General features: G+C 42.0%; 1 protein-coding gene across 2 annotated transcripts in view; it reads right to left on the minus strand.

Annotated features, from left to right (window-relative positions):
- Nucleotides 1-385: 385 nt before the first annotated feature.
- Nucleotides 386-24,261, minus strand: part of far1 (fatty acyl CoA reductase 1) — a 32,418-nt gene continuing 8,542 nt past the window's right edge. For both annotated transcript variants that reach the window (XM_080760922.1, XM_080760923.1), the window contains 11 exons: nucleotides 23,877-23,993; nucleotides 21,977-22,152; nucleotides 19,241-19,420; nucleotides 16,373-16,550; nucleotides 15,866-15,910; nucleotides 15,498-15,625; nucleotides 14,197-14,264; nucleotides 13,434-13,605; nucleotides 8,309-8,438; nucleotides 6,298-6,425; nucleotides 386-4,448 (listed from right to left, as the gene is read on the minus strand). In XM_080760922.1, coding sequence (XP_080617048.1) covers nucleotides 4,286-4,448; nucleotides 6,298-6,425; nucleotides 8,309-8,438; nucleotides 13,434-13,605; nucleotides 14,197-14,264; nucleotides 15,498-15,625; nucleotides 15,866-15,910; nucleotides 16,373-16,550; nucleotides 19,241-19,420; nucleotides 21,977-22,152; nucleotides 23,877-23,993 — 1,485 coding nt within the window. In that variant the 3' untranslated portion in view covers nucleotides 386-4,285. The remainder of the gene's footprint in view (nucleotides 4,449-6,297; nucleotides 6,426-8,308; nucleotides 8,439-13,433; nucleotides 13,606-14,196; nucleotides 14,265-15,497; nucleotides 15,626-15,865; nucleotides 15,911-16,372; nucleotides 16,551-19,240; nucleotides 19,421-21,976; nucleotides 22,153-23,876; nucleotides 23,994-24,261) is intronic.

A 24,261-nucleotide genomic window follows, 5' to 3' on the forward strand; every position in this document is an offset into this window, starting at 1 on the left:
AAACAACTCAACTAACCACGTTTCCTGGAAATAATGGCCACCTAATAAAAACAAAAGGAATCCGGTATTACACCAAAGTCATTACAATAATTAGTGTAATGCATAATACAAAACAATGGAATTTACATTTTAGCCAATTAATCCAATTGTCAATGATTGAGGAAATAATCTGAAATGATCACATTCAATCTAAACAGAGCTGTTCAACAGCCTCACTCCCCTATAGGTCTGCTTTTTAAAGTGGAATGCGCCACAGGAAGCAGGCCAGCTGGATAAACAAAGGCTAACTAATGGCTTGTTTATTATAACTAGCATGAACTAGCTGGTAATTGAGTTTACAGTTTAATAGTATCAAGATCTTCCCAGAAAATCTCCAATTCAGGCATATGATTTAACATCGTTTATTTCTTTTTGGTTTACAAACAAAAGGCACCCATTGATTGATTGAATATTTTTTTACATACATGGACTGCAGAACAAAACTTAAATTCCTCCATTTCAAAGCTGTAGAGATAGTGGCCTGTGCTTTATCAACCTACCCTATGCACATTTCCCATCAAACATCACAACCCCCTATTCCTGAAGTACTATATGGGTCCAGGCGTCTGGTCATAGTATTCAATCAGGGCAGAGTTGCCCCAAAATAATCTCAACGTATTAAACCAAAATCTGTGTTGCGGAGGAAAGATCATCGTTGAGCCAAGATGATACAGAGAACCCCCGACACGTCACCACACTACCTCTGAGAGTGGAAAATCAATACACCGGTGGTAAATAAATACACAGGCCAAGAACTCAGAAGATCAGTTATCAAGTTAGATAACTCAAATCAAGTTAACAGCAGGTTGGTAGCAGGATGCATGTCTTATTTCATGGGAACAATATTCAAAACAGAAGACAATACGAATGCATGTTTTTAGCAGGCAAAGACACTGAGAAGAAATTGTTAAATTAACATACGAGTAGCCTACAGCATTTATGTAAGGCATAGAAAGTGAAATAAGTAAAATATAAAAAAAGGTGTCAAATCCGAACTTGATATCCGTGAGTCATAGTGACTTCAACTTGACATTAAAATAATAAGAATACAAATAAAATAATGCTAAATGATGTTAAGACAGGTGCAATGCCCTGGCTGATTGATTAGGAAAAAAAACTTGTGTGATCCTTTAGCCTGAATCCCTGACACCAACACAGAGAATCTGGAAAGGACCGGTCTATTACTCTCACCTCTTAATCATCCCCATCAGACAACCTTGAAGGAAGAAACCCTGAATCAACGACTTCCATTGCTTTCGTTCGACGCAACACAACATACAGGAAATTCTACACAGTCCACACTACAATTGTCATACACCATCAAAACTGTCCCACTGTTACTTTCAAGCAATCACAACAAGTATGTGGATTTATGAACGGCTATGAAAGTTAATGTAAGGGAATGGATTTATCGCGAAATATGTTCGTCCAGAAGATAAAAGGGAACACGATGAACCACTGATATTATTGGAAACAAGAGCAACTACTGGAGTATTTCGTTGAATTCTGCAAAAACGAAGGAAGCGTTCACCTGTGCAATTAAGTCGGAGTGCTCTTGTTCTAACATTACATTCAGACAAAAACAAAAAACGGGTGGACATATTGCAGTTATATCTTATGTTAAGTACAAGGATTTACAGCAGCCGCGGTTGGTTGAGTGACATTTGTGTCCTCAAGCTTTAGTAAATAAATATCCAAGCAATATCATTAGCATAAAAATACTTAGATTTTGCCATTTCTTTATCGTTAAATCATGAAGTCTACCTAAATATAGTTGTACACAAACGGATTAGAAAACATGGATCCGACTGCTGACTTATATATACTGTACACTGTATTGACAAAGTTCAAGCACAGCATACACAATGCCAATGGTCAACCCCCCCACCCCACAATGAACCTGTTCAAACCGGTACATGTCAAGATTGGAGACAACTGCTTCATGACACAGACATCCATCCACACAACATCGTTGTGTTCTTGCATTGTATGACTTACATTTGGAGTGTACCCACCACACCAATTTTAAAAGCAACCAAGTGCCCAGAGCCACATACATACGTATACTAAAACCTTTACACATATGTGGTTGCAGCACACAACAAGTTGAGACATCAGAAACCGAAAGGAACATCATAACAAAGTACACACACACACAACTACCCACTGTGGGCATCCAAGACTAGGCTGCAGTCATACAGTCAGAATCCAGTATGTGTGGTACCACGGAACATGTTTACAAGTCCAGACAGAATTCTAAACAGTAGTCAACAATAACATGCATATTTTGGCCTCGGTACAGATTTGGTTCCTACAGTATATGATGGAAAAATGAGGATTAATGTACAGCATGGTCATACAAAGACAACATGCAGAACCATAGACATAGACTAAAAACTAAAACAAATACACAGCCTTAATTAAGTTCCTTTGACAGGCATAGACAATATAATGAACCCATTTACACAGCAGCTATGTTGCTGTTCCTTCGCACTGCCGCACGAGGTAGGGTTTCCCAAACCCCTTTTAAAAAATAAAAAATAAAACAAATAAAAAGGGGGGGGCAAAATGGCCTAGGGCAACGCGAATAAACACCTTACTTGAAAATATTGACCTACAACAGCTTTGACCTGAACACAAACCATTGTGAATGGAACAACCGATGCTTGCATGACACTATAGCCTGCATGCAGTCTTTACCATCCTTCAGTCGCTAAAGATAAACTTATATTTGGGTTTGTTTAATTTAAATAATTTCACCTACCAGGCATGTTGGAGGCAAAAGGAACCGTTCCCAAAGTGCAAACTCTCCGAGCTAATCAAGGTATATCAAGTTTACCTTGTAGCATTTGAAAGATTCGGACTCTTGTGTATTCCAGATGTGACATCTTCGGCTTCATCTACCGTCGTCTCATCCTCCAAAGATAACCTTTTTTTTAATTAAGAGCCAGTTAGCAAAGAGGTATTTTGGCAAAAATAAAAAAGATACTTTGTGTAGATCATCAGAAACAGATCTCACAAACAAAAAAGGAAAGAAATTAGTATAAAATCGCCTGTGAGATCTTCCGACACAAAAGCAATTATACTAAGTATTCTTTAGGCACAGTATAAAACAACGACATAGCGCTACAATCCACCTTGTGCTTGGTCATATCATTAGTCCTTATCACAGAGCAGACTAAAGCCTGTGTCCAACTTAAAAGAATCAACTGGTTGTTGAATGTGTTTTTTCTCAGATTCAAGCAGAACAATGCTAATTGTATGTACAGAAAAAGACCAATGACAACCCAGAGCTGGCTATAAGTAAAGCAAATAAATCTAGTAGCTTAGCTTCCAAACATTTGCAATGAATATAACTTTGACAGTTTCTCCGTCAGCCTCGCCACCAAGCAATTAGCACATGAAATACAAAACGGGCCGTTTCACGTCCTAAACAGACTAATTGACATAATGCCCTAGCTACCATTAAGACGACTGTTACCAAGCTAACATTGCCAGACTTACATTGATGCCGTTTTGAAACTTAGAAACTGAAAACCTTATTTTAAAATGGTAAATGATTAATAATGGAATGGTCTGTAGAAATGCAGCTACGTCATCTTCCTCTGCAGAGTAACCCCACAGCAGTTGGGAGGTTCACAAACATAGCACGGAATATTATGAGACCCGGTGATGAGACTCAAAATCATCAAAGAGATCTTCGCAGCATCATGCCATCATCCCATGCATAGATGCAAGTATGAGGGGGGGTGGGGGGGGGGGGCTGCCTATACGGGAGAGATTGGACTGGGAGCTTGAACTGAGAGTATATATGGGGTCTTGTTTCTTGTGAGCTAGTTGGCAGCCAACTTGTTCAGTCTGGGTCTGTCTGTCCGGGGGCCAAGATTGTTGCTTTTGTGCCAATCCAGATGATATGGTAATTTCAGAAATGCTGGGGTTTCAATTAGGTTAAGTTAGAGAGGGCTATGCAATAGAAGACTACACTACACCAATAGATCAAGTGCTAGTCCATGGTCATACAGTAGTATGTAGCTGGTGGTTTTAATGCTTCCTTTAGGCCTTGGTGTCAGAGTGAACATGTAGCCAAAGACGGGTCACAATGCAGACAGGTAGTAAAGTCTGCAAGCCCTGGCATCACGTCTACGGCAGTCTCTGCTTTGTCCTCTTCTGTTTCTGCCATTCCTCGTGTATTCATTCCTCTAACCCGGGTTCAGTATCGCACCCGGGTTCAGAATCGCACCCGGGTTCAGTATCGCATTGTAGAGGAGGCCCTGAAGTATGAGAGGAACTTGAAGCAGAGGCTCACCACAAAGTACCAGATGTTTCTGGCCATCTGAGAGCGGGCGATGAAGACCCTCCAGATCAGGACCACCATGACGGTGTTGAAGGTGTAACGGATGTTCCTCAGCCTAGGGAGCAGAAACAGGTTTTTTGGAAAAACCCACAATGGCCAAAGAAAGAGTCTGACATTTAACAAAGTACTGTACACCAGGCTAATGACATTTAACAAAGTACTGTACACCAGGCTAATGACATTTAACAAAGTACTGTACACCAGGCTAATGACATTTAACAGAGTACTGTACACCAGGCTAATGACATTTAACAAAGTACTGTACACCAGGCTAATGACATTTAACAAAGTACTGTACACCAGGCTAATGACAAGTAATATTTAAAGGAAACAGTGAGTGAGTCTATTCTAAACATTCAATTCACTAACTGCTGACTCTGTGGTATATGCTTGATCCATATAATACCCCCTCATCACATCATACTCAGCCTGAGGGGGTTATAAAAAGGACAGAGGGGTGATAACCGGGCACAGATTGGTCAGCTGCAAGTGCCACCATACTGAATGCTGAATCGCTACCATTAAAAAACATATCTCCTGGTGATTCAGGTCTGGTCACTCTGCCTACGGCCGCGTCAGTCTCGATCGAAAATCTGATCGCAGCAGCTGATTGGTCATCAGCCCTGTCACTTGACAGGCGTCAAACAACAAACATGGCTGCCCCCACTGCGTTGACTCACGACCGTATCAATCTGGCTATTAAATCGACCTATGATAAATAGTTTATTTACAGAAACGACGATACATGCTAGTAGCGCTCGTTGACTGTGTTTGTTTGGTTAGCAACCGGGTTAGCCACAGCCACATGATTGACAACAACGTCATCTGCTTTCCTACTATTCCGATTGGTTGGTATGAACCAATCGCCGAAGACTGAAACTTTGACAACGGCCATTCCAGAAACTGCTGCCGTGGGGAGGGCTTAATTCAGACTGAGTGTGTCACCTTACTGCCAAGGGAACTCACCATGTCAAACATCAGTTGCCAAGCACGGTTGCTGTGCACGGTTTGGTAAAGTTCACGGCAGAGGAGGCCACTAGGGTTATACCAATTATCCTGGGGTCGCCACTTTGGAATACTTTTCAACACCACGACAAGCGAATGAAATTAAACTGTTAAATAAGGCTATGGCTATCTATTGTGACATGATAAACAATCAAACCGCCATTCATCGTTAACAAATCACCGTCATTCATCATTGCTCTTGTTAAACCCCCCCCCCCCCCCCCCCCCGAGATGAAGACAGCAGTGTTGAAACAACACATTAATCTATTTGCACTACCAACTAGGAATGATAATCTGACCTATGCAGTCATGCAGGTAAGAGACCGGCACAGATCTCATCCCTGAAGTCACACGCAAATGAGATTGCATGACGTTAAATGCATTATGCATATAAATCCAGAGGATATTTTAGTGTTAATCCACAGATTTATTTATGCAGAGCTAGAAGAAGAAAATGTGTTTCTTCATCTTTAAAATTTTATCCCACGATTTTGTAACCCATTTTTTCCACCCGGTGCCTAAACTGTAATCATGGGAGGTACCCTCCCTCTGCCAACCTGGGGAGAGCCCCGAACTGAACTCATGCTTCATTCAATGCATAAGGAGTGAGCAGGCCTGACAGCGGAGAGCAGGACGTAGCGCGTGGAAGGAACACGTTATTCCAACCAGTTCCTTTTCCCCTCCATTCAGTCATGTCTTCCTTGTTGAGGTGTGTGAGCTTAGAGGTCAGCCATGTCTTACTGAGGATGTGTGACAGCTCAATAGGTCAGCCATGTCTTACTGTGGATGTGTGAGAGCTCAAGAGGTCAGCCATGTCTTACTGTGGATGTGTGAGAGCTCTGAGGTCAGCCATGTCTTACTGTGGATGTGTGAGAGCTCTGAGGTCAGCCATGTCTTACTTGTTGAGGTGTTTGCGTGCTGCGGGCAGGCCGGACAGCTCCTCGTTCAGGACATACTTCTTGGTGCCCATGCAGTAGCTCTCCATGTACTCCGCCCAGTGCAGCTGACGCACGTCAAAGTTGAACGTCTGTGGCAACAAACAACAAAAGGAACACATTTGCAATGATCTGAATACATATAGTAGTGAAAATTATATTATATGCATAGCTTTTTTATTATTATTATTATTACATAAGTACATTTTAAATGGCCAGATTAGATACAGTGTGTCTATATCTGTGTATGTGAATGTATTGTATTTAATGTATTTTATACAAAAAAAGTCAATAGTGAAAAAGTCAGTCAAAGAAAGATAGTGTTTCTGAAGAACAAATAGCTTTTGTGTACGCCTACAATGCAGAAAGTGACAACATTTTTGCAAGAGCGACACAAACAACTGGAAATGTTTAAATTCAGTGCAGAATCATACGTCACTGCAACATTAAAACCACCAATCTAATGTGGAAAGGAGATAAAACTAAAAGACTTAAGTCTGTAGTACGTTTCTTTTCTTTTTTTGGATGTCAACGTTCTTCCTAAGGTCACAAAGAAACAGAATCACAGGCACAACAATGTGACCATTCACTGCAAGCAAAGTCACTGAGATGAATCACTCCATTGTATCCACACAGATATGCCACTATGCCAATGGTACATTTTCATCTACAATCTCCATTGCACACGCCTTCGGTGCACGTACCATTGCCTTGCCCCCACCAGACAAACAGAACGACACTGTGTGAGAGATGAAAACTAATCAAATTGTCAAGATATTTAGCATATGTGCAGTGTCCCTGCTTGAAAGAGTTTTAACTGGATTTCACTCATACACAGACCACCACGTGTAATTAATTTTGCCTTTCCTTAAAGTTTGGTAGTTGGGTAGTACAGTTGTACAGCATAAATAAGGTGGAAAAGCAAAACAAAGAGTACATGGCCGACACTCAATTCTAATCAGAAACAAGCTAGAGTGATGTCTAAAGTTTCTGGGAACGACATGGCTCTGATGTTGATCTCAGACTCTGCTCCAACCTTCATGTGGCCATGCTGTGGTGCTAGCCATTTGACAGTCCAAATGTGGGCAAGGTTTCAGCCCAAGCAGAGCCCTGTTGACTTCCATTAAACAATGAAAGTGACATATTTGAATAAGTATGCAATTAATGGATGTGGTGTGGCCTCCTGACAGTGTGTGCATAGTGTGGTGCTGATCGGTCCAGCGGTTTCCGAGATTAGCCACACACGCATGGACGCACACACGCACGCACACAGCTAGCGAGCTAGCCTATTGCACATACACACTGTAGAAATGTGCTCAGTAGAGCACAGACAAGACCTTTGTCTACAAGTTGCTTCTGCCACCCACATCCCCTTTAGGTCAATATAACTTAATGATGCATGTGACTAGTTAATCAGTTCTTCCAGGACTCAAGAGCATTGCGGCGTTATGGTAATCTGCTCAGAAGTTACGTGCATTTAATTCTGAGACGGGTCACGACCACAGTCCTGACCCCTTTAGGCCGATCAGCATGAAAAGTGAATGGGTTCTTCCTTGGCCCAGGAACAACCATTGTGGGACACAGAACGTTTTCTAGGGGTCACTCGAGTAAAAATCCCATTTTCTTTTCCTACATTTAAACATCGCTTGTGTGAAGTGAGGAGCGCTCTTATCATCATACATCACATTCCATGCTCAGCCAATCAAATCATCACATTCTATGGTACACACAGACACACAAATCTAGGCATAGGAGGGGCTAGCGCCCCTCAAAAAAGTGAAATTAGCCGATCTACAAGGTGCTTGCAGATCTGCCATTTTCACTAGTTTGGGTCCCGGGCAAACGTCTAATCTCTTTTGGGTCTCGACCTGAAAGGTTTGGGAACCACTGATCTAACAGAGAGACAAACAGGCAAAACCCATGATGGACCCATGATGGACAACCCATGATGGACAACTTGCTTTGCATTCCCTACCTTCTTGTCGTCAGGGCTCATCTGGTTCATGAGCATGGTCATGTTGTCGGTGCTCCACACCCAGGAGTGACTGGTGAAATACTCCAGGACCATCATGGCCTTATGGAGGCGCGTGATCGTCTTCATCATCCTAAAGACGAGGAGGGAAGGGTGAGAGGAGACAACAGGACCAACGGGAGGTAGTGTAGGGAGAATGGTGTCAAGCAGGGCTTTCACTTCTAGTGACTAGTTGTTAAAATAAAATAAAAAACGTATTAAAAAATGTATAATATTTGTACATTTAAAAACTGTGTACATTGTTGACTATAATCTAGCATTCTAGCTGATCTGGAGGCCTAGAAAAACAAAAACGCTTTTTCCCCCCTTATCAAATAGTCAACTAGTACCAACAAGTGGACTAGTGGATTTACTAGTCGACTAGTTGCTTAAAGCCCTAGTCAAATGAATGATCTATGGTAGAAGAGTAGGATGTACATTATAGAGCAGGACGCGTGTGTGGGGAGAGGGCAGATGTGGAATAGAGGAGAGGGAGAGAAAAGATAGGTAAGAGGGATAAATACATGTAGGCGAGGGAAGTGACAACAAGGTGGGGTGAAAGTAACCGAGAGGTCAGATGTAGAGCAAAAGAAAAGGGTGAGGCATGAGAACACAAAGTGAAGTACTAGGGAGAGGTCAGAGAAGGGCAGGGTTGATGACAGATTAAGTAGGTAAAGACAAAATGTTATGAAGTGGAGGCAGGGAGAATAGACTGGAGGCAGGGAGAATAGAGCTGGAAGTGTAAGCATTATGTAGGAAAGCTTCACGGCACACACACAGGACAACAACCACATACATGCACCTTTGAACCAGGAACTTCCCTCGATTTCAAGTCTCAAAGTTAAAAAAAAACAACTTATTTCAACATTATTAACCAATATTCACGAGTACATAAATTAGGACACCCATGGCTGTTTCAAGATCATCGTTAGCATCTTGTAGGTCACATCTCATCAAATCCCAATCTTTCTATACATTGGCACAGCAATTTGGTAAGCACATCTCTCTGTAATTACATGCAGATGTTAAATAGGAATAGAGCCTCAGGCCTGCCCATTATGGTTCTGGACATTGACAGCAATCGGCTGAGAGATAACTGGATTCAGTCGGTGTGCAGGCCAGGAGAACAGATCATGCTCTGCTGAATGGATGTGGCCAATATTGTACAAGGAAGCACACTTTGATTCATTACATTAACCTTAATACAACTGAAGTAATTTTTGATTGGTGAAATGTTGAACAAGAAATGACAGCTGCCTCACAACAAAGTTGCCCCAAGTACAGAAAAGTTAACTTCTTTTTGTCTTCATAAACCGATCTCCGAGCTGAGCACAAGCTAATCCAGTTATTTTTCCTTTCTGTCAAATTCAATCAAAATGGGATAAATATTTTCCAATCGACGAAACTGCCAATTTGTTAAGAGTTGATTTGATGCAACACTAATGACACAAGATGCATTGTTGTACAGTACATAATCTCAAGAGGGTCTCTGAGCACATTAATCATTTCTGTACTCAAATCAGCACTGGTTAAAAAGCTGCATCTATTTAATTAGATGCAGCTAATTAAGCAGCGGTGGCTCAGGGGTAGAGTGCCTGGATGGGAACCGCAAGGTTGCCAGTTCGAACCCGGGCTCCCCCAGAGTTACTGTCGAAGTGTCCTTGAGCAAGACACTGAACCCCTAATTGCTCCCGATGTGCTAGTTGGTGCCTTGCATGGTTTCCGCTGCCATCGGTGTATGAATGGGTGAATGTAATGCACAATCTATGTAAAGCGCCTTGGATAAAGGCGCTATATAAATGCACCATTTACCATTTACCATTTAATTAAGCAACAGCATTTTCAATAGAGCCCAGAGAGCATGATGGCAGCAATCTCAATTTGTTGTCTTGAAATAGGCCACGATCCAAAAACAGACCGACCACTATAATCATTTGGATGAAATGTTGGCATGCCAGCCATTTAACATTACAAAGCCTGAATTTGCGATGACTCAGAATCCCTCTATTAGAGCCAGTGTTTCAGAAGAGGTGACAAACATGCATGGTTGATCAGCACGGAGAAAAGAGATTTGTTACTTACAGAACAGTATCTGGCAACCAGGATCAAATGACACACCCCTAGAATGCGAGAGTTAGCTACTAAACCAAATCCATTTCAGACAGCCAAATGCTGTGTGAAAATCTGACACAACACAATCCATTTACCAATTAATGATGTGCCATGTGGGCTGTGTTCAGAGGGACATTCATTTAGTTTGGAGCCAGTTGAGAACGATGCAGTGATTTGTATTTAAATTGGATAGTCTTCACTTTTGACATGTCTGCCTAACAGTCTCCTACTGAACACATCCTTTGGAGTCGGCCAAACAATACGAGTCCCATGGAACCGAACCAGAGTATTTTCAATGGTTGGAGGAGGTTGACAGAAATAAAAGGTACAATGACTCAACCATTGTGTTGCAAGTCAGAATGATTCAACTCACACACAAAAAAAAGAAAATGTTCAAGGCCAAACAAGCACATGTTCAAGGAAAAACTAATAAAATGGTCAAGACAATGTTAAAAACCAAGTAGGACTGTCCACTTGGGATACATAAAAAAAAATCCATCTCAGCATGCAAAATCCATCTCAGCATGCAAAATGACTCAACTTGCATGAAAAGACAAATGCAGTAACACGAAGAAAAAAGGGATGGACATTCCCAAAATAAAATCGAATCATACAGATCTAGGGGATGCACAATGTGAATCTCGGACTTCATGTGGTCAGCCTGTGTCATTTATATTTTATACGATGTACTGTAACTATGACATAGGACTCCGAATTTGGGCATGGTTTGAGTATGACCAGAGCCCTACTGACATCCATTATTATTACCATAGTCAAATATTTAAAATAAGTATACAAACATGTGGGGGGGGGGGGGAATAGTGGAGGTACTTCTGTGGCCTTAAGGCAGTGTAAACTAAAATCTGGTTCGGCGCTTTTTTGCGAGATTAGCTACAGACACACAGACTGACACTAGAGACAGCTAGACTCCTGCAGAGCCACACTGTAAAAAAAAGATACAGATAAACGCTCAACAGAAACGACTGCTGTGTGACACAGTGGCCGTCTATATCGTATCGGTCAAGTCCAGCCGATGTCATGAAGTTGAGCGAGACCACGGCAAACATCTGCGGTTCTTCTGCCCCTCAGAACGGTTTGAGGGAGCGTGTGATAAAGACGGGGGGGGGGGGGGGGGGGGGGGGCAGTGGTGGAGAGTAACTAATTACATTTACTTAAGTATTGTACTTGGGTACAATTTTGAGGCATCTTTACTTTAATGGAGTATTTCAAAATGTCCATACTTCTACTCCACTACATTTCAGAGGCAAAATGTACTTTTACACCACTACAACCAGTAAGACGCACAAACGCGGGAAGCGAACGCAGCTGAGACCCTGCAGATCATGTCTGTCTGTCTGTCTGTGTGTCTGTCCCGCTGTTACTGTATATGTGGACCTGGCCCCTTTTGTGCCCATATATGGAGCTGAGTGGACCTGGCCCCTTTTGTGCCCATAAGCTGAGTGATTGCTGATGCAACACACTCCATATTTGGACGTTATAGCGGGACAGACACACACACAGACACACAAGACAGACATGATCTGCTAGGTCTCATAGTAAGTGCTCACTGAGTTCGCAATTACAAAACATACAATAACCACTTCAGCCCTACACATTCTCAGCCATTTGAAACTCAGCCAATCTGCTATTTTCAAAAGATAGTTTTTTTTTTAACTTGTGAAATTCTACATAATGAGCACTTTCTACTTTTGGTCCTTCAAGTACATTTTGATAGCAATAGAGCGCCGAAGTCCTGACGTCACACGCTCATCCACTGGTTCACGGAGGTAATTTCTCTATGGAGAATAAAATCATCTTAAAATAGTTTCATATAAGCATTGTGGTCCAAAAATAAACAAGCTGTCTCTGCGTTACTGTCAGGGAGGTGTCTCTGTATCTTTTGCGACAGTCAGTCACTGTATCATATATGATACAGTGTGTTTCTAGCGAAAATCTAACTAATTCAGCAGCAGTAACATTAGCGTTTTCTCTCAGTCTCAGTTGATTCTTCATATCCATATGAGTGAAACGGCCGGGGATGACATGTTTATTTTTCAAACCGTTCTTATATGAGGCGATCTGAAATCCCTCTATGGGGATTACAATGCAAATAAAAAGTACATGAATGAACCCGTGGATTTGCGCCCTCTACCGATATTGACATCAGACTTCGGTGCTCTATACTTTGAATTCCAGACTTTCACTGGTAACAAAGTATTTCTACATTGCCGTATTTATACTTTTACTTAAGTAAAAAAACATTTGAGTCCTTTCTCCACCACTGCAGGGGAGGGGTGGTGGGGGAGGGGGCAGTCACAACCTTACCGGGGCTTGCGGCCCATCACCCAGAGATAGCCGTCATAGAGCAGGGCAGGCAGCGTGTGGCTGACTACCGACCAGTACTGATTGGTAAAGGGGTTGGAGCGCAGAGTGACATTGGGCCTTCTGAAGGCCCGCTCTAACGGCTTGCTCTTGAAGGTCATGTTTATAACACACCCTGTGGGGGAGAGACATAGACACAGACAGCACAGGAGCACATCACAGTAACACAGTATACACACACACACACAGGACAGCAATCCAAGAAGACAGGGCAAAGGAGGGCTCCGCTGGGTTCCCAAAAGACATCTCAACACTAAGTCCATCTTAGTGAACTATTACGCAGTAAAGAACCAAGATGGTCCTAGCACTGATCGTTTTGGAAACCCAGCCTCTCTCTCTACGTACTGATATTTCAAGCGGAGAGACTTAAGAGGGCAGAACCCAATCCGTGACGTCCCGTGGGAAATCGATTGGGCTATACATCCTTAAGCCCCCACACCGCCTGAACACAGAAAAAAACATCACAGCCGGGATGTTAACGGCTTCTAATGCGGAGACAAAAGTGCAGTAGAAGTGAAGCACAGTACAGTAGCGGGCTGACGTTAGAAAGAGGAGAGAAGCGTTGCACGTCCGGTGTCGGCGTCAACAAAATTACCTGGGCTGTCGTCCTGTCAGCCTGAGGTACAGATCATAGAGGAAGGCCGGAGCCTTGTGGCTCACAGTGATCCAGTACTGATTGATTAGGCGATTGGTTGTGAGATTAACATTGGGCCGGCGGAAGGCCTGCTCGAGGGGGTTCCTCTTGAAAGTGGATATTACATGGTACTCTACGAGACAAAAGGGTGGATTCAAGCAGTGGTCAATAGAGGTCTTCAGCGTTGAACACATTTCACCCCTTCTCTGAACAGACAAGTTTGATCCGGCTTATGAGCCGGATCAAACTAATCTTATGAGGCAAATATGCCATAATACATTCTAAAATTAAAAATTAAAAACAACTTTTATTTTCATTTATTTTACTCAATAGGGACAACTTCTGTCGCAAGTTGATGATGCCCATGTGTAGTCCAGCCCTATGGAATGTATATGGAATGCATGTACTAACAATTAATACTTCCTATGGTAAATATGAGCATCAAAGCAATATTTTAAATGCTTTCTACTTTACTTAAGTAAAAAAAATTGAGTACTATTTTCCCACCACTGCTGTATATCCTAGCTAGCCAAATGAGCAGGTGAAGAAAGAACAAAACACTAGGCGGTAATAACACTAGGGGGTAATAACCCAGACATCAGCCTAGATGACAACCTCAGTATGTCATTAGAGACTACATGTAACCATCTGAGTTTATATTGCTGGGAGGCTTTTACAGTGAGTAGTCAGCTATGCCAGGGTAAGATAAGACGGGACTGCATACCGACTTCGCCCCAGTGAAACGGGTTGATCCCACCGGTCGTACAGTTGTACACCACGATGTTCTTAGGTCTGGAGAGAGAAAGAACAGTAGTCTACATTATAGGAAACAAAGAGAAAGGAAGGGAGCGCATCGGTTTGGCTGGAGTAAAAATACGGCAACAAGGTCCTCTTTGGTACAGGGTGACAAAATTGAGTATGGAAGAGACCGGTAAATAGGCCTTATAACACGGCTTGGTTGAATGCTTGATTCTGGTCGCTGAAATCAGTGGACCGCCGTCTAATCAAAGCCCCAGAGCACCTGGCTACGCTGCTTGGATTTTTTTGCTGTATCCAACATGACAGCCATGTAAACAAACACACAGTGAAATTTACACAATGCAGTACCCGAAACTCTATTGCTATTTGATCAACACTTTATGTTTTCTCAGCTGACTGTGTTGCGCTGGAGGGACGGCCAGTGACTTTAATTACCGTACGCAAAGGAAATACTTCTGTTTTGTTGATGCTTTTGGGTCAACTTATTAATTTATTAACTAGCCGTGTAATAAGTGGCATAATAGATGATGCTGCGATAGAAAAAACACCCTTCAGGATAATTAAACACCTTGACTTAGTCTCTGTGTTTAATCATCCTGTGGGGCCTCATTTCTCATTCAACAACGACCGCCGCGTCATATAATAGCTCTTGCTTATATTCCTTAATACATAATAATTTCCCTCTATAACCACATTTATTTAAACCAGTAAAAAACAATATTATAATAATACATGACGTAATCTTTGCATAGTCATCCTTGATCAAAGTAAGAAGATGTGATGTGTGTTTCTAGGGGCATCTCATCTTTCTAGGGGATCAAGGTAAGAACATGTGATGTGTGTTTCTAGGGGCATCTCATCTTTCTAGGGGATCAAGGTAAGAACATTGTGATGTGTGTTTCTAGGGGGATCTCATCTTTCTAGGGGATCAAGGTAAGAACATTGTGATGTGTGTTTCTAGGGGCATCTCATCTTTCTAGGGGATCAAGGTAAGAACATGTGATGTGTGTTTCTAGGGGCATCTCATCTTTCTCTCATCATCTCATCTTTCTAGGGGATCAAGGTAAGAACATTGTGATGTGTGTTTCTAGGGGCATCTCATCTTTCTAGGGGATCAAGGTAAGAACATTGTGATGTGTGTTTCTAGGGGCATCTCATCTTTCTAGGGGATCAAGGTAAGAACATTGTGATGTGTGTTTCTAGGGGCATCTCATCTTTCTCATCTTTCTAGGGGATCAAGGTAAAAACATGTCTCATCTCACCAACCTGTTGTGTCTTTGGGACCCAGAGTACCACGCCGCAGCAATGGTGTTGTTTATGACCACGTCTACGGGCACCAGGTCGGCCACGGCATCGTTGGATGCCTTCATGGTGCGGAGGATCCCCTTACCGGCCTACGGAGTGGAGCGCGTGGACAAAGATAGTCAACATACCGTACATCAACCCCTTATCAGCCCACACAGTGGAACATGTGGACAAATGGTCAACATACATAAATACCCTGTTGAAGTGTGTCATCAATATTATTTAGAGAGTTTACAACGAGGTTAAGTGGGGACATGCCTCTAGCTAAATTGTCTACATGACTCTTAATTTAGCTTCATGAATTGGTCTAAAAACAAATGGACACTTACCGCAATGAATATCCCACTAGGTCCGTTGTAGTTATCAATCCAGCCCTAAAGGAGGAATAAAAATATCATCAACTAAATACTACCCATTAAAGAAATATATAATGTATCTGTTATCATCATGCATTTTGTACGTTGTAAATTTAAGACTTTGTACAAATTATACGTAGGATGCTTTAAATCCCACTTGCTAAATAAATCAGATTGTTGGGTAAATAAAACGATTAAATAAGATTAACCCATTCTGAACGGGAACCCATTTTGGTGTTGGCATCATGTTATGCTTTAGCTATTGAAAAATAGCAGATCTACAAGCTCATAGCGCGCCACCGAGTGGCGCGCTACGAGCTTGTAGGTCTGCTATTTTTGAAAAATCGAAGAACGACTGTGACATTTTTAGAATCTGATCTCAGGTCAGAATGGGTTCATCAGACCAGTGTGTGTCCATGTGGAAACCTCGTATGAATCTGATCTCAGGTCAGAATGGGTTAAAAGGCTAAACCAACTCACAGGGAAGGGTTCTTTCCAGCTGGCTCCCACTATGGACGGCCTGACAATGGCCACGTTTAGGCTGCCAGCCTCCTGCTGGATCAGATACTCCGCCAGGGCCTTGGTGTAGGTGTAGGTGTTGGGACGCTCTCCAATCAGCTTGGGAGTCAGCACGGCCACCATCTTGTCATCCAGCCACCTGGAGAAGAAACCACAAATACATGCTTAATAAATTAATATTCCCCAGTCAAAGATAAAGAAACAGAATAATGATAGTGATTCATGAATAGTGGAGCTCAAGCACATGGTTTTGAAGGGTAGCAGATCTACAAGCTTTCACCATGTCATGCTGCAATGCATTGTGGACTTGTAGATCAGCTATTTTGATAAAAAAATAAACTATATATATATATATATATATGAGAAACAAGATTGAATTTAGGGCCATCGAACAAAGCTTCCAATATTCGCTTTTACACAATCGTACATGACAAAATACACATAATGAGCTAAATGTAAGCAGACAGGGAATGAAAGTCATTCATAGCATAACTTTGTTTCTTCCATAACATTTGTAGAAGTAAATCCTTATTCACATTATTCTTAGCCTAAATATTACTCTGGAAATCAATATATCTGGTGTCTAATCTTGGAAGGAGAACGTGCATTATCATACATTATCAGACCATACAGCAACAAAGGGCTTACGAAACAGTATGACCCGCCTTCAGAGTTTGAATGCAATAGGTAAGCCTTTTGTAAACATAACACAAGGCACAGTCAACCACGTAAAATGGAATTTCCATATTGTAGCTTTAGGGTGTGTTAATGTATAGGCGTAGCTTGGCCATGTCAATGGCTATATATTTGAAGGCCACAGGTATTTGACCTATACCCAACAATGAAATACTCTTTAGTTAGTGCTTCATTCAATCACTAACCAAGTCATGAATAAATAAGACTTGTTTTTTTTTCTATACAGTCCCACAGTGGTCTGATTGCATTTTACTCAGCTCCCCAGTATAACTATTTATTACCAAGCAGGTAAATCTGCAACAAGCAAGTAACTTTGCAGCAACACAAAAGCGGACATAAGTATGTCCGCTATTTCCCCAGAACAATGTTCCACACTTCCCTTCCTCAGAAATGCCATCAGCAACAGCCTCAAAAGATAGAATGAACATTCTATTATATAACATATATTTGTATTGCCAAATCATCCTAGACTGTGAATCCCTACTCCGTTTCAAAACCGCTCTCAAAGAGCACTTACAGGTGGCTGCAATTCAAAACTGGCCCAGGTAAAAAGTACCCCCCCTTACTGTACTTTTATTTTGATTTCTAACTGTTGTTTTTGCATAGTTAATGATGAATTGAATATGAATGAAGGACCCCAATGGAAACTTGCATTGAACTGTACTTTTTTTCGGCAAACTGTCAAAAAAGTATTTAATCAAATCAAAATTCAGAGCTGGATTAATTAAAGCATTAGAATTTAGGCAGTGATTTACAGCCTCAACTCTAATGCTTTATTCTAGCTCCATGGTCAACATTGGCTCTTTTCCAATTTAAATTCTGCTAAGCAGCCATTTCCCGTACTGCAACAGCTCTGACGGAAGGACTACAGTATTGACTGATGTTAATCTACATAATCCCCAAGGATTTACATTTAACAGTAGTGCCGATAGCAATCAACAGGAATCGACTATGTCAACTGAAGTGTTAATTACAGCAAACAAACATCCAATTTAATATTATAATTAATAGTCACGTCACTCTCAAGCCCTAACAGATGGTGATATCTGTATTCTGGAAAACCTATTTTGTTTTCTTTATACTATCATCAGGAGACATGGAAGAATGGTCTGGCTGGAGTCTAGCCGCTAGACTGGCAACCGGTCGGGTGAGAAACGTCAGTGTTGTGTTACATATACTGTACAGTGTACAGTATATGTAATGTATATGTCTCGAAGCGTTGATGACGAAATACAAACACAGCAGAGCTGTTTCAGGCAGCATGATATGATATGATATGATATGATATAGTACTTTATTGTCAGTTCACACTGAAATTTGTCTTGCGACACAGCAGCCAAGTATGCAGAACACATACAAACACAAAGAACAGGACACTTACATACATAAAGACATGAGCAATATCCACTGCTTAGATTATCCTGTGGCTACTACATCTCCTGATTAAGCATCACCAGCGTGCAGTCTCTATTCTCTTCTGTGATCATTTTTGCTTGTCTTGCACCTGGCCCACGGATGTTCGTGCACTAACCTTCCTCATGCAACAGTTAATCAAACACGTTTGTTTAAACAGTAATTGGATCGAAAAAATCTATCATCAAAAATATCCAATCTACATGCTCACAACTCGTTGCGATGCGTTGTGCTTGAAACTGTTGTGCGGCCATTATATAAAATAGGGCTCAAGTAGTTAATCAGACTAATCAATCCTCCAAAATGCACTAATTTATTTATTAATTATTTGTCTTAATTATTATATAATAAATTAATCAAAAAAGGAATACAGAATCATCGCTAAGATAAACTGAAGATAATCGATAGTTTCAGGCAGCCATACCACCCAACTTAAACTCTAGACAAGAGAAAGCCTGTCTGGACTGGACATGGAACTCTAAGGCCCAAAGCACACCGATGATTCGCCATGCAACTCCTTGCAACTACATGCGATAGAATGGTGCTTTAACTGCACATATCACACACAAGTGCTGAGCTGCAACGAATATCTATTTCCACAGCAAAGATTTTTGCGGCATAGCGTAAACCGCTGACACACACACACACACACACACACACACACACACACACACACACACACACACACACACACCACATTAACAGCAACATTCTACTTACTCCAAGGTGTCAATGAGTTTCCGGTAGTCTACAGGAGGAGGATAGACGACCTCCTCGATGAGCTCACGGTCACAGTGGGCGTACGCTGTGGAAACATGGAGGAAGATCTCCAGGTTTTTCACCTTGTGGGCCAGTGCCACCATCTTCTGGGTGGCTAGGACGTTCAACTGCATTGCATCTCTGAAGGGAAATGGAGACATTTAACACTCAATGGTTGCTTGTGCAGTTTTTTTGTTTTGTTTGTATCACCATTAAAGCACTTACTAGAAAGGATATAGATTGACTGCTATCCAACAGCTACGTATTACTTTAGTATCAATTGAAAACAGAACTTGATGACATAATGCCATTACATTAAGAATTAAGCTTGCAGTTGTTTTTGAGGGACGCCCCTATGCCCAGCTTTACGGGTTTGTGTAAACACAGACATTGGCTTGATGGCGCGATGATTTGATTGGCTGAGCAAAGTACATTTTGAAGATAAAAGTGAGGGCAGAAAAGTGAAGAAGGAAAAGTGAGGATACAAATTGTGATTGGCCAGAATGAGATGATGTATGATATTGTATGATGATAAGATATGTTTTTTCCGCTCTCTGGTAATGAAAGTATTTTTGAGAAATGTTAAAACGGTGTGCAGACTTCCTCCTTTTTCTGATGATGAGCGCCCCTCACTTCTCACAGGGGTGTGATTTTTTTATTATGATTTAAGTTTATAGAATATAGTGCTGCAACCTTTTAACAACAATAAAATGACTTACAGCAACTTTAATGAGTAATTGAAGTAATGGTCTATTTCTACTCCAGTTTCAGGGGATAAGGTGACCACAGCAGTGGTTGGGAAAACTACAACATGACGTCACGCCGCGGTGATAAGCGACTCAAAACTCACCGGGACACATCTCTCCGTTTTTACTAACCACGTTATCACCTAAAACAGCAGTGCGAATAGGCCTTTACACAACTTCCTTCCTTAAATATAATCTATTCACTTCCGACATTTTAAGGAAGTCATGTCAGTCATAAGCCATCAACACCACCATGCCTTGAACTGTCAAATAATATTTGACAGTTGAAGGCCATATTATGGCCTACACACAAGGCCTATGAACAACACAGTGTGGGCAGAACTAAATGGGATGAAATTAAGTAAAAACATCTGTTTCACCTTAGCTTTTAACCACTTTAACCATTATTTTAAACTTTAGCTATTGAAAGAAAAGCAGATATTTTTGCCATTTTGGAAAAATCGTAAAACGTGTGCAAATCTTTGAATATATATTTTTTCCCAGCAAACTTTTTTTTTTTCAACTCATAGCTTTGCTTCTGGAGGTTCCCTGGAACAACATATTTTCAGATGGGGGTCGGTGGTCATTTACATATCCTTTTTGGGGTACTTGACGTGAAATAGTTCCAGAAATAGTTCCAGTTTGCCTATCGGGCCAAGAGGGGGACAGAGGATGCTGTGGCATGCCTCCTTCATTCCCTTCTCCAACACCTGGATTCATCTTCGGACAATTTTGCCACTATTCTTTTTGTTGACTTTAGTTCTGCCTTTAACACGATTCAACGCCATCATATGATCAAGAAACTGCATCAGCTCAACATCCCCCCACTTCTCATACACTGGACTCACAGCTTCCTGAGCAATAGACCACAAACAGTTAAAGTAGGTACATCATTTTCATCAACTGCCATCACCAACACAGGGGCCCCTCAAGGCTGTGTCGTCAGCCCCTTCCTCTACACTCTGTACACAAATGACTGCATTAGCCCCTCACCCGCTAACATCACATACTTTAAATACTCTGATGACACTGCCATTCTCGGACTGCTCCATGACAATAACTCTATTACGGTCTATCAGAATACCATTTCTCATTTCACACAGTGGTGCACTGACAACTATCTAGAGTTGAATGTGGTCAAAACAAAAGAACTGGTCATTGAAACAACAACCCACACTGGACTTAACCCACTCCTCATTAATGGTAAAACAATAGAACAGGTAGACAGCTTCACATATCTTGGACTCACACTGGACAATAGACTTAGGTTTCAACTTTCAACACATTACATCTATCCAGTCACGCTTTCAGCAAAGACTCCATGTAATCCGTAAACTAAGATCATTATCTGTTGCTCCTCATCTTCTGCTATTATTGTACAAAAGCATTATTCAACCTGTTCTGTTGTACTGTTCTGCATGTTTCTACACCATACTGTCCATGCCTAACAGGAACAAACTTTTCAGTATCACCCGTATTGCTTCCAAAATCATCGGACTTCCTACACCCACACTTTCTGATATGAACAATAACGCCATCACACGACTAGCACTCTCGATATCAAATGACACTGACCATCCTCTGCATGTATCGTTTCTTTAACCTCATGCCATCTGGACAAAGATACAGAACCTTGCCATTGGAAAAAGGTCCGTTTTAGTAGGAGTTTTGTCCCCTCAGCCATCGCGGCATTAAACAAACTGCCCCGCCGATAGGATGGTTCTGTACACAGTGGGGACCTCATGTTTTGGTTTGTTTTTGGAACTGTCTTGGTGTTATGTGCTCTGTGTTGTTTTTGATGTGGGTGTTGAACTGTTGAACAGATTGTGAAGACAAATATCCTTCGGGACAGTAAAGATTATTATATATTATAGTTTGAGAACCACTGATATAGCAACATATTCAGGAAACTGTAATGATTTTAGAAGACATTTATTTTTAGAAGTCTCACTTGAGCGGTTCACTGAAGCGGACGGTGGCAGCACAGTGGAAGATGATGTTCACGTTGTCGGCCAGGGTCTCCTGGTCCGTTCTGCTCAGGCCCAGCTCTGGCAACGTGAGGTCGCTGTTCACGGCCACGATCTTCTCCGCGAAGTCTGGCTGCACGTCTCGCAATCTGTCAAACAGCTAACAAAAAGAAAAGAATGATTATTAGCCATAGCGCCACACACACACACACACACACACACACACACACACACGAAGAAGTGTTCCATTTTCTCCACCTACTGTTCCATTAACACATTCTGAACGGTTTTGGCGTTGGCATCATGTTATGCTTTAGCTATTGAAAAATAGCAGATCTACAAGCTCATAGCGCGCCACCGAGTGGCGCGCTACGAGCTTGTAGGTCTGCTATTTTCGAAAAGTCGAAGAACGACTGACATTTTTAGAATCTGATCTCAGGTCAGAATGGGTTTAATCAGACCAGTGTGTGTCCAGTGGAAACCTCGCATGAATCTGATCTCAGGTCAGAATGGGTTAATGGTTTTCCCACCGGCCCTCTACTAGTATCCTCCTCTCTTCCTAATGCTTTCCATCCATGCCCACAGACAGTCCACTCACACACTTAGTTAGTCTTGGTGCTTTGCATTTAATTCCACCAGCGTTGCTGGCCTGGAGGCTCTGCCACGCCTCCCATTTGATCAGCTTCATTGAGTTAACATTAAACCTGGCCCAATACTACTCATCTCCGTCGTTTTCCTATCCAAACAGGCATAACTTCCCCTTTGTTTCTCTCCTCTCTTAATTTCCTTGTAGCACTAGTTTTTCCTCCATGCATACCTGAGGGCTTACAGTACATGTTTTTTGTTCTGCCTAAACATACATTCATACCTCTCACTCAGTACGCAGCCATACAGCTTCCCTTCATTCTCTCCCTCCAAATACACCGAACTTCAGCAATACAAGCAACAACAGTGTGGGCTCTGCACAGCTTCACATACAGTATGTATACAGTCCCAACTCCCTACATGTCTTTACAAGATTCCTTTACAGGATCTCCTCACTGGTCAACGAAAACACCTTGAAGACCTTGACAGGGGCCCCCTCGTACAAGGTTTCTTTGACTATGCATGCACCTCTTGGTACCACAGCACCTCGAAGGCCCTTAAAACAAGGCTCCAGACCTCCCAAAACAAACTGGTCAGGCTCCTACTTGGCCTCACCGCCCGAACCCACCTCACCCCTGCACACTTTGACAGGCTGGAATGGCTTAGGGTCGACGACAGCATCTTGCAATGAGTCTGGTCCACAAGATTCGATACACCACCAAGATACCCATGTACCCGTCTAAATACTTCCTTAATGTTAACGAAGTCCACACCCACAACACCAGAGGGAGTGCAACAAACCATGTACAACCCAGATTCGGCACAAATTTATTTTCGCTCCTATGCCACCAAAATGTGGAACGCCCTACCAACAGTCATTAAGACATGTGAATCCCTTGACTCCTTCAAAAACGCTCTCAAAGGGCACCTGCGGACGGCTGCAATTCGAAGCGGGCCCCCGTACAATTTGAAACCCCCCCCACCCCCCTTTTTCCCTTCACTGTATAGGTTTCTTTTCCCTTTTTGCTTCCTTTATGATGAATTCCTGTTCTGTTCTTTAACTATATAGAAGTGTTTATTTGTACGTCACTAAATATTTTGATGAATTGAACATCGTGGACCCTCTTGTAAACAAGTGTAATGCTAAATTGGGTCGTCCACTCCCAGTTAACAGTCTTTGTATTGAGTTTGTGCTTGAAATGTACTGTAATTCTGCAAACTGTAAATATTTCAATCAATCAATCAATCAATCAAACTCCACCATCCAAACTTCCTTCATCCACGCCTCCTTCTCCTCACCTTGCAGTTGATGACGTCAGCGATGCGAGCCTGAGGGTTCTGGCCAGCCTTATGTCTGACCAGCACATACGCAACCTTGACCTCGGGGCAGGACCTCAGCAGCTTCTCCAGCAATACCTGGAGTGAACGGAGGGAGGGTTGGAGGGAAGGTGATCAGTGTTGGCTTTCAGATAAGGCTGCAACAGGTAGCCTAAATCGAACAAATATTAATTTGTTAATTTAATCAACTACAGAACGTTGCACCGCCAATCCGATGGACCAATATGTCTGAGTCAGTGTCTGGGGCTTTGTCAAGAGTACCCGTTGTACCCATCCGTCTGTGTCTCTTGTGTGTTCATATATGGAGATATCTGTAGCCATCTGTGTCCCTTTTATGCCCATACTG

The sequence above is a fragment of the Protomyctophum bolini genome (assembly GCF_963924005.1).
Source record: "Protomyctophum bolini genome assembly, chromosome: 4".
In the NCBI taxonomy this organism is placed as follows: domain Eukaryota; kingdom Metazoa; phylum Chordata; class Actinopteri; order Myctophiformes; family Myctophidae; genus Protomyctophum; species Protomyctophum bolini.